Source organism: Mastomys coucha, unplaced genomic scaffold, assembly GCF_008632895.1.
Source record: "Mastomys coucha isolate ucsf_1 unplaced genomic scaffold, UCSF_Mcou_1 pScaffold14, whole genome shotgun sequence".
NCBI lineage: Eukaryota > Metazoa > Chordata > Mammalia > Rodentia > Muridae > Mastomys > Mastomys coucha.
This window is the reverse complement of record NW_022196896.1, coordinates 38,041,254-38,052,651: the sequence shown is the minus strand read 5'-3', so window position 1 is coordinate 38,052,651 and position 11,398 is coordinate 38,041,254. Positions and strand designations below refer to the sequence as shown.

At 37.0% G+C, this 11,398-nt stretch overlaps 1 protein-coding gene across 9 annotated transcripts in view; it reads left to right on the top strand.

Annotated features, from left to right (window-relative positions):
* Sntg1 (syntrophin gamma 1) overlaps positions 1-11,398 on the top strand; it is a 713,733-nt gene that overhangs the window by 405,567 nt on the left and 296,768 nt on the right. For all 9 annotated transcript variants that reach the window (XM_031366794.1, XM_031366792.1, XM_031366795.1 and 6 more), the window contains one exon: positions 6,473-6,526. In XM_031366794.1, coding sequence (XP_031222654.1) covers positions 6,500-6,526 — 27 coding nt within the window. In that variant the 5' untranslated portion in view covers positions 6,473-6,499. The remainder of the gene's footprint in view (positions 1-6,472; positions 6,527-11,398) is intronic.

Genomic DNA, 11,398 nt, shown 5'->3' with positions numbered 1-11,398 from the left:
TAGCTGAGTAGTACTCCATTGTGTAGATGTACCACAACTTCTGTATCCACTCCTCTGTTGAGGGACAAACTCTTCTAATGGAGTCCAATGGTTGGCTGTGAGTATCTGCATCTGTCTCAGTCAGGTGCTGATAGAGCCTCTCAGAGGACAGTCATATTAGGCTCCTGTCTGCAAGCACAATATGGCAGCAACAATAGTGTTGGGGTTTGGTGCCTGCACATAGGATGTATCCCAAGCTGGGACAGTCTCTGGATAGTCTTTCCTCCAGTCTGTGCTCCAATTTTGTCCAGGAATTTCTTGTAGACAGGAACAAATCTGGGTTAAAAATTTTAAGATGGGACAAGCTCTGCAGCCAGTCCCACAAAAACCAGAGGAAGCTCCACTCCCAGGTGCGCTGACACACCCAGGATCAGAGATAAATTGAAATCATGTAACTTTTCTCATCATAATGCAATAAAAGTTTAAAAAAATAAAAAGTAAATAAAAAAGAAAAAATAATAAGATGGGTAAAGTAGTCCCATCCCTCAACTGGGGTCCCTGTCTATTTACTGGAAGTGGTCTCTTCAGGTTACATTTCCCCACTGTTAGGCGTTTGACGTAAGGTCATCCCCAGTGGTTCCTGAGAGCCTCTTACTCCAGGATGTCTTTAACTTTCTAGAGATCGCGCTTGTTCACTACCCAGCAAAGTGGCTTAATATAAAATTAACTCAAACAAGTCAACAACCTTCCTTTATACAAAGGATAAATGGGCCAAGAAAGAAGTTAGGGAAACAACGCACTTCTCAGTACTCACAAATAACATAAAATATCATGGTGTAACTCTATCCAAGCAAGTGGAAGATATTTATGAGAAGATCTTCAAGTCCCTGAAGAAAGAAATCGGAGAAGACCTCAGAAGATGCGAAGGTGTCCCATGCTCATGGATTGGCAGGATTAACATAGTAAAAATGACCATCTTACCAAAAGCCATCTACAGATTCAATGCAATCTCCATCAAAATTTCAACTCAATTCTTCACAGAGATGGAAAGAGTAATTCTCAGATTTCATATGGAATAATAAAAGTTCCAAGATAGCAAAAACTATTCTCAACAATAAAAGAACTTCTGGGGGAATCACCATCTCTGACCTCAAGCTGTACTACAAAGCAATAGTGGTAAAAAACACATGGTACTGGTACAGAGACAGACAGGTGGATTGATGGAATAGAATTGAAGACCCAGAAGTTAGCCCACACATCTATGGGCACTTGATCTTTTCCAAAGAAGACGAAACCATACAGTGGATAAAAGAAAGCAGCTTCAACAAATGGTGCTGGTCTAACATGAAGAAGATTGCAAACTGATCCATATTAATCACCTTGTACAAAGCTCAAGTCAAAGTAGATCAAGAACCTTCACATAAAGGAAGATACACTGAATCTAATCAAAGAGTAAGTGGAAAAAGGCCTTGAACGCATTGGCACAGGGGGCACTTTCCTGGACATTTTAATTTTAAGGATCTGTGCCCCCACATCAATGGCAGACAGTTTTGTAAAGGAACCACCTCAACAGCTTAAATCACATACTGATACTGATTGACCCTCACAGACTGATGGTAGGAGACTTCAGTACTCTGCTGTTGTCAAAAGTTTTTGTCCAGACAAAAACTAAGGAAAGAAATAATGGAGCAGACTGATATTAGAAACCAAATTGTTCTAAGAGATATTTACAGAGCACCTCAACCAAACAAAATGAATATGCCTTCTCAGCACCTCATGTAACTTTCTTGGACACAAAGCAAGTCTCAACAGATATAAGAAAATTGAAATATCATCATGCATCCTATCTAACCATAACAAATTAAAGATGCCCATAAACAACAGAAAGTTTACAAACACATAGAAACTGAACAACTTTCTTCTGAAGAAAAAGTGGATCAAGACAGAAACTAAGTATTTTATAATATTGAATGAAAATGAAAACATAACATATCCAAAGTTATGAGAATGCAATGAATGTTGTTGAAAAGTATATTCATATTACTAAGTTTCTACATTTAAAAAATGGAGAGATCTTATACTAGCAAATTAACAACACCTGAAAGTTCTGTAGAAAAGAGAAGAAATCACACATAAAAAGATTAGATGGCAAGAAATAATTAAACTCAAGGCTAAAATCAATCAAATATAAACAAACAAAGCAATACAAAGAAGCAATGAAAGAATAGTTGGTTCTTTGAGAAAATTTAAAGATTGTAAAACTCTTATCCAAATTAACCAAAACAGGAAGGGAAAAGAGCTTCACTGACAGAATTAGGAAAGAAAAAGGGTAATTAATAAGAGACATCAAGGAAGTCCAAGGAATCACAGGACATACTTTATAAAACTGCACTCCAGCAAATAGGAATATCTAAAAGAATGGGATAATTTCTTGATAGGTACCATTTTTGAAAGTTAAATCAACATCAAATAAACAATTTAAACATACCAACATTCCTTAATAAAGTAGAAGCACTAATTAAACAAACAAAACTCTCAGAGCTAGATGGCTTTAGCACAAAATTCTACCAAACTTTCAAAGAAGAGTTAATGCCAATTTTTCTAAAATTGTTCCACATAATTGAAACAGAAGAAATATTTCTCAGCTAATTTTATGAAATCATAGTTATACTGACACTTAAACCACATAAAGATGCTATGAAGAAATGGGATTAAGGACTAGTTTCCTTGTGAATATAGATACAAAAATACTCAAAACATAGTTGCAAAGCAAATCTAATAATACATAAAAAATAGCACCACCGTGATAGAGTAGGCTTCGACCCAGAGATGTGAAGGTGGTTTAGCCTACATAAGTCAATGAATGTAAACCATCACATAAACTAACTGAAAGACAATACGCTCATGATTAAAGCTGCAGAAAATCCTTTGGATGAAGTCCAACACCCTTCATGATTTTAAAAAAAAAAAAAAAAAAAAAGGAAAGGTACTGCAGCAATTAGAGGTACAAGGGACATACCTAAATTCAATAAAGGTGGTTTACAACAATCTCATAAACCATATCAACTTAAATGAAGAGAAACTAAAAGCAATTCCACTAAAATCAATAACAGGATAAGGTTGTGCATTGTCTTTCTCTCTATTCACTATAGTACTTGAAGTCTTAGCTAGAGCAATAAGACAACTGGGAGTAAGTAAAAAGATACAAATTTGAAAGGAATAAATCTTTTTTGGGGGGGCTTAAGTCTCTTTCTTTTCTTTTCTTTTTTTTTTTTTTAAGATTTACTTATTACATGTAAGTACACTGTAGCTGTCTTCAGACACACCAGTAGAAGGCATCAGATCTCATTATGGATGGTTGTGAGCCATCATGTGGTTTCTGGGACTTTAATTAATGACCTCTGGAAGAGCAGTCAGAGCTCTTAACTGCTGAGCCATTTCTCTAGCCCCAGTATCTTTATTTTCAAATGATATAATAGACATAAATGAACCTAAAAATTTCAGTGGGAAACTTCTACATCTGATAAATACTTTAAGAAAAATAACTGGATTCAAAAGTCTCTGTCTCTGTCTCTGTCTCTGTCTGTCTCTGTCTGTCTCTGTCTGTCTCTGTCTGTCTCTCTGTCTCTCTGTCTCTCTGTCTCTCTGTCTCTCTCTCTCTCTCTCACACACACACACACACACACACACACACACACACACACACACTATTCCTCCTAAAGAGAAAGGACAAATGGCCTAAGAAAGAAATCAGGGAAAGAACAATTTTCCTAGTAGTCTCAAATAAAACATCTTTGGGTAACTCTTTACAAGCAAGTAAAGGACAGGTAAAACTTCAAAAACTTTAAAAGAGTGAAGAGAAAAACTGAAGGTATCAGAAGGTTGAGGAACTCCCATCCTCCTGGATCAGTACCAATAACATTAAACATAGATATCTTACCAATGGTATCTACAGATTCAAGACAATCTCCATCAAAATTTCAATACACTTCTTAACAGCCCTTTCAAAGTGGGTCAGAACATTTTACACTTGTTAAAAATTGTAACCAGGAAACACCTGGCCAAACTCTATGGCCATGAAGCACTGCTTTTCCCAGGAAATGAATGAAGGGCTAATTGCCACCAAAGAACATTTTATATGCAATCTAAAGGAAATTGCCAAATAATGAGGGAAACAGAGTTTCAGGTGGCCATCTCTTATCACCAATGAAAGCTTCAAATAGCAGGAGTTAGTTCCATCTAGTTGAGTCATTGGACAAGGGGCCTCATGCTAATCTCCAAGCAATCCAGGGTATTGTTATGACCGTAGAAACTTACTGTAAGGCCCCATCGCTGAAGACAGCACCTATATTGAACATGGAGATGTCAAGGTGGTGCTTAAACAGAACCTTCACCCTTATGTTTTAAATAATAAAATATAATTTGAGATATAAAATATGATAAATACTGTAAAGGTAAATAGACAGAGCCTTTGTTTAAATGCAATATTGTTATGAAATAACTAAAGTTACATTCAGTATATGAATCTCAGTATGAGGTTTGGTTTAGATTATTGCTTAGCATCTTCATGTTTATTTCCATAACCAATTATTAGCACCAGACATTAATTTTGATGTTTTATATTTTCATTTACTTGTTATGGGTATTCATACGTGTGCTTGTGGAAGTGCACACATACGCTAGAGGTCAATGCCAGGTTATTTGCTCAACTGCACTCTAACATATTTTTTGAGACATGGTCTCAATCTGAACTAGACCTCACACCCTTGGCTAGCCTGGCTTGTGAGGGTGTGCCAAGGATCTTTGCTTTGCCTGTCTCTACCTTTCCAAAGCTGGAGAGAAATGCTATAATCCTTTCTCTTCCTCCTCCTCCCCTTCCTACCATTCCTCCTCTTCTGCCCCCTCTTTCTCCTCCTCCTCTTCCTCCCCCCTTTCTCTTCCTCCTCCTCTTCCTCCCCCCTTTCTCTTCCTCCTCCTCCTCCTCCTCTTCTCATTTTTATATAAGTAATAGATTGATGTCAGGTCTATATGCTTCTCTTCTTGCTTCTGTGATCAATACATGTTTTCTTTCTTGTACAGAAAGGAAAGCCCTTTTATCATAAGGTTACTAATGATTTGTTGTGCAAATGTATGGCAAGCTGTCATCTTAAGCATTTTAGTAAAATAAAATTAGTTTTACAATCCACAAAACATATCATGCATTCCTTATATGTTACATGAAATATTCAGCTTCTACTGAAAATTTGCCAGTTTCAATTCTATTGGAGCCAACTATCTCTGAGAGTTAAGGATCTTCCCACATGAATTTTCTTCACTTACTTGATCAAGCATTCCTTGACCTCATTTAACAAGCTGTGACACAGGAGAAATATCTTTACACTTTCAAAGACAGATGTTTTGGGGTGGCATGTTTTCTATTTTGAAAACTATATACTATTCTCTGAAGTTTTCCTTATGGAATCATTGTGCTTGGATACTATGTTGTTTAAATCTGTGTAAAGATGCTATGTTTCATCAGTGCTTGCCTTCTTTTACATTTAACATATATTATAAAAAATGCTAAAATAAAAGTTTTGAAATATTATATGGGCTGTCCCAGACTCTGTTGCCTTTCTCCGGATACTGCTTCCCTAACTGGGCCATCTTGTTTGGCTTCAGTGGGAGAGGAAGTAGCTAGTTCTGCACTGACTTGAAGTGCCTGGGTGGGTTCATACCCAGGAGGGCCTCCTCCTTCTGAGAGAGGGGCATGAAGAGAGGGTCTTGGGAGGGGGGACTGTGAGGAAAGAGGGGACTGTAATCAGGATGTAAAGTGAATAAATAAATAAATGAAAAAAAAAACCAAATGAGATGTCTCACTAGCCTAATCTATCTACTTTGATATTTAAAAAAATATTCTATGCATTTAAATCTCTATTCACCACTTAGTTAGACAGTGGCCTCTAAGTCAAAATGTTTGTTGGTTACTTCTGTTTTCAATTATCTTATTTTTATGCAAACTAATGAGTAACTTGCTTTATTTTATCATAATGTTTGTGAATAAAAATTTAAGTTCCAGAGAGAATTATTCATGCATGTAGCTTTTCAATTAAAAAGAGTAAGACTATTTAACTTTTCATTCAAGAGATAACTAGATGAAAAGCAACATTTAATTAAACTCTTTGAAATCATCCCTCCCAGAAAGTCAGGTTTCAAAACAAATGGTACAGTTGAGGAAGAACCAAGGAGAGAGACTAGTCACATGGCCAATCAGCCTGTACAAAGGCAGGTGGAGAGGCCTGGGGTGTTCTCCAATGATACTCCAGATGATCGGAAGTTGTCTATACCTCCCCAAAGCTTGAGGAGAACATTTTTGAAGTCTTCTTTCCCCTATTGTTATGTTTCTTTTAACTGACTGTCTTGTTTTCCCACAACAGTGTTTTTGTTTCTTGTGCTATGTAAGTGTTCTGCACTGATCTCCATGCTACTGTAACAAGCCTTTTTTCTGTCTTTACAGACCACATCCTTCACAGTGCCACAGCACATGGATTTCAGAACTGCCTGTGAGGAGGTAGGTCAAATGATTTTCTGCTTCTTACATACAGATTGTTACTAGGAAACACCTAGCCAGACTCTGCAGACATGGAACACTGTCTTCTGCAGAGAATGAGTGGAGAGCTCATTACCATCAAAGCACATTTTATTCCTTAGAGATAGAAACCCAAGGTCACTTGGGAAGTCTTGGATCTTAACTCTTTCCATAATATATGATTATAACCGAACTGCTTTTATCCATAAATGACATATTGTATGATGGCACAGGAGAAAGATATTGGAAGATTCTGTTTGCACATAAATATTCTAACTTGTGCTTCCTATCATCACTAATACATTGGGATTTCATGATGCTAGTCCTATGTAGATATTTAAAGCAATTAAAATTCTTAGCAGCCCTGTCCTGAGACTTTGGTATGGGTTGTAGTGATGTATACACCTTTCAGCACATGAGAGTTCATTCAAGTGTGTACTTCCATAATATGTGGATTGGGGTCTTGTGGTATACAGCAGTATATCTTAGAACAAAAGAATGTCTTTTTTATTATCTATGATGCATTTGAAATATTATTTGTTTTAATTTTCAGGTAAAATGCAAATGTTTATAGATAAATATATTTTGCATTTGCCTAAGAATTTCAAGTATTTTATTCTATCATGTGAATCTCCCTCCCCCCAAAAAGTTATAACACAGCCTCTGTGTTAGTGTTAAAATCAATCAAAAATATTACTTATTATCTACCTTGAATACTGACCTTTTATAATTTACATGACACAAAGTTTAATCTCTTGCATCAGTTTCTAGAAAGCAATTTGTATTGTCCTATAACGAAATTATGACTGTATCTGATTAGAACATTCTCACAGGCAGTGAAAAAATAAAAGGGTGAGGTTTTTCTTTTGTTTATTGGATATTTTCATTATTTACATTTCAAATGTTATCCCCTTTCCTGGTTTCCCTCCCTCCCAGAAACACCCTATAACATCCTGCCTCCCCCTACTTCTATGAGGGTGTTCCTACACCTATCTCCCCACGTTCTATTCCCCTACACTGGGGCATCGAGCCTTCATAGGACCAAGGACCTCGCCTTCCATTGGTGCATGATAAGGCCATCCTCTGCTACATATGCAGCTGGAGCCATGTGTACTCTCCTTTGTTGATGGCTTAGTCCCTGGGACTTCTGAGGGGTCTGGTTGGTTGATATTGTTGTTCTTCCTATGGGATTGCAAACCCCTTCAATTCCTTCAGTCATTTCTCTAACTCCTCCATTGAGGACTCCACATTCAGTCCAATAGTTGTATCGGCCTCTGTATTTGTAAGGCTCTGGCAGGGCCTCTCAGGAGACAGCTCCTTTCAGCATGTTCTTCTTGGCATCCACAATAGTGTCTAGGTTTGGTAACTGTATATGGGATGAATCCCCAGGTGGGACAGTCTCTGGGTGACCTTTCCTTTAGTCTCTGCTCTACACTTTATCTCCATTTTTGCTCCTGTAAGTATTTTATTCCCCTTCTAAGAAGGACTGAAGCACCCACACTTTGGTCTTCCTTCCTATTGAGCTTCAGGTAGTCTGTGAATTGTATCCTGGTTATTTGGAGCTTTGGGCTAGTATCCCCTTATCAATGAGTGAATACCATGTATTTTCTTTTGTGATTGGGTAACCTCACTCAGGATGATATTTTATAGTTCTATACAAATGCCTAAGCATTTCATGAAGTCATTGTTTTTAATAGCTGAGTAGTACTTCATTAAGTAAATGTACCACATTTTCTGTATCCATTCCTCTGTTGAGGGACATCTGGGTTCTTTCCAGCTTCTGGCTATTACAAATAAGGCTGCTATGAACATAATGGAGCATGTGTCAATATTACATGTTGGAGCATCTTCTGTGTATATGGCCAGGTCCACAGGTAGTACTATGTCTAATTTTCTGAGGAACTACCAAACTGATTTCCAGAGTGGTTGTAAATATCTTGCAATCTCACCAGCAATGGAAGAGTGTTCCTCTTTCTCCACATCCTTGCCAGAATCTGCTGTCACCCGAGTTTTTCATCTTAGCCATTCTGACAGTTGTGAGATGGAATCTCAAGGTTGTTGTGATTTGCATTTCCCTGATGACTAAGGATGTTGAACATTTCTTTAGGTGCTTCTCAGCCATTCAGTATTCCTCAGTCGAGATTTCTTTGTTTAGCTCTGTACCTCATTTTTAATAGGGTTATTTGGTTTTCTGGAGTCTAACGGCTTGAGTTCTTTGTATATATTAGATATTAGCCCTCTATCAGATATAGGATTGGTAAAGATCTTTTCCCAATATGTTGGTTGCATTTTTGACTTATTTACAGTGCCCTCTGCCTTACAGAAGCTTTGCAATTTTATGAGGTCACATTTGTCAATTCTTGATGTTACAGCACAAGCCATTGGTGTTCTTCTGTTCAGGAATGTTTCCCCTGTGTCCATATGTTAGAGGCATTTTTCCACTTTCTCCTCTGTAAGTTTCAGAGTATATGGTTTTATGTGGAGGTTTTTGATCTACTTGGACTTGAGCTTTGTACAAGGAGATAAGAATGGGTTGATTTGCATTCTTCTACATGTTGACCACCAGTTGAATCAGCACCATTTGTCAAAAATGCTGTCTTTTTTTCACTGTATGTTTTAGCTCCTTTGTCAAAGATCAAGTGACCATATGTGTATGTCTTCATTTATGGGTCTTAAATTCTATTCCATTGATCATCATGCCTGTCTCTGTACCAATACCATGCAGTTTTGTTTTGTTTTTTGTTTTTAATCACTATTGCTCTGTAGTACAGCTTAAGGTCAGGGATGGTGTTTCCCCCAGAAGTTCTTTTATTGGTGAGAATAGTTGTTGATATACTGTTTTTTTTTTGTTATTATTGTTATTCCAAATGAATTTGTAAATTGCTCTTTTCATCTCTGTGAAGAATTGAGTTGGAATTTTGATGGATATTGCATTGAATCTGTAGATTGCTTTCAGCAAGATGGCCATTTTTACTATACTAAATCTGCCAATCCATGAGCATGGGAGATCTTTCCATCTTCTGAGATCTTCTTTGATTTCTTTCTTCAGAGACTTGAAGTTATTGTCATACAAATCTTTCACTTGTTTAGTTAGAGTCACACCAAGGTATCTAATACTATTTGTGGCTATCGTGAAGGGTGTCATTTCACTAATTTCTTTCTCAGTCTGTTTACCCTATGAGTAGAAGGAAGCTACTGATTTGCTTGTGTTAATTTTATATCCAGCCACTTTGCTGAAGTTGTTTATCAGCTTTAGGAGTTCTCTGATAGATTTTTGGGGGTCACTAAAGTATGCGATCATATCATCTGCCAATAATGATAGTTTGACGTCTTCTTTTCCAACTTGTATCCCTTTGACCTTCTTTTGTTGTCTAATTGTCCTAACTAGAACTTCAAGTAATATGTTGAATAGATAGGGATGCAGTGGGCAGCCTTGTCTATTTCCTGATTTTAGTGGGATTGTTTCAAGTTTCTCTACATTCAGTTTGATGTTGGCTACTGGTTTGCTGTATACTGCTTTTACTATGTTTAGGTATGGGCCTTGAATTCCTGATCTTTCCAAGACTTTTAACATGAAGGGATGCTGGTTTTTGTCAAATGCTTTTTCCGCATCGAATGAAAGGTTCATGTGATTTTTTTTTCCTTTGGGTTTGTTCATGTAGTGAATGGATTTCTGTATACTGAAACATCCCTGCATCCCTGGGATGAAGCCTTCTTGATCATGGTGAATGATTGTCTTGATGTGTTCTTGGATTCGTTTGGCAAGAATTTTATTAAGTATTTTTGCATCAATGTTCATAAGGGAGATGGGTCTGAAATTCTCTTTCATCTTTTGTTCTTCGTGTGGTTTAGGTATAAGCTTAATTGTGGCTTCATAGAATGACTCTGGTAGTGTACCTTCTGTTTCTATTTTGTGGAAGCGTTTGAATATTATTGGTATTATGTCTTTTTTAAAGGTCTGACAGAGTTCTCCACTGAACCCATCTGGTCCCAGGCTTTTTTTTTTTTTTTGGTTGGGAGACTACTAATGACTGCTTCTGTTTCTTAAGGGGTGATGGGACTGTTTAGTTTATCTGATCCTGTTTTAACTTTGGCACCTTGTATGTGTCTAGAAAATTGTCCATTTCATCCAGATTTTCCAACTTAGTTGAGTATAAACTTTTGTAGTAGGATCTGATTTTTTTTTTTTTTAATTTCCACAGATTCCATTGTTACGTCTCTCTTTTCATTTCTGATTTTATTAATTTGGATACTGTCTCTGTGCCCTCTGGTTAGTCTGGCTAAGGGTTTACCTATCTTGTTGATTTTCTCAAAGAACCAGCTTCTGGTTTGGTTGATTCTTTGTATAGTTCTTTTTGTTTCTATTTGGTTGATTTCAGCCCTGAGTTTGATTATTTCCTGCTGTCTACCCTCTTAGGTGCATTTGCTTCTTTTTGTTCTAGAGCTTTCAGGTGTGCTGTCCAGCTGCTAGTGTATGCTCTCTTCAGTTCTTTTTTGGAGACACTTAGAGCTGTGAGTTTTCCTCTCCACACTGCTTTCTCTGTGTCCCATAAGTTTTGGTTGTGATGTGTCTTCATCTTCTTTAAATTCTAAAAAGTCTTTAATTTCTCTCTTTATTTATTCTTTGACCAAGTTATCATTGAGTAGAGCATTGTTCATTTTCCATGTGTATGTGTGTTTTCTGTTGTTTTTGTTGTAATTTAAGACAAGCCTGAGTCTGTGGTGATCTGATGGGGTGCATAGAATTATATCAATCTTCTTGTTTCTATTGAGGCTTGTTTTGTGGCCAATTATATGGTCAATTTTGGAGAAGGTACCATGAGGTACTGAGAAGAAAGTATATTCTTTTGCTTT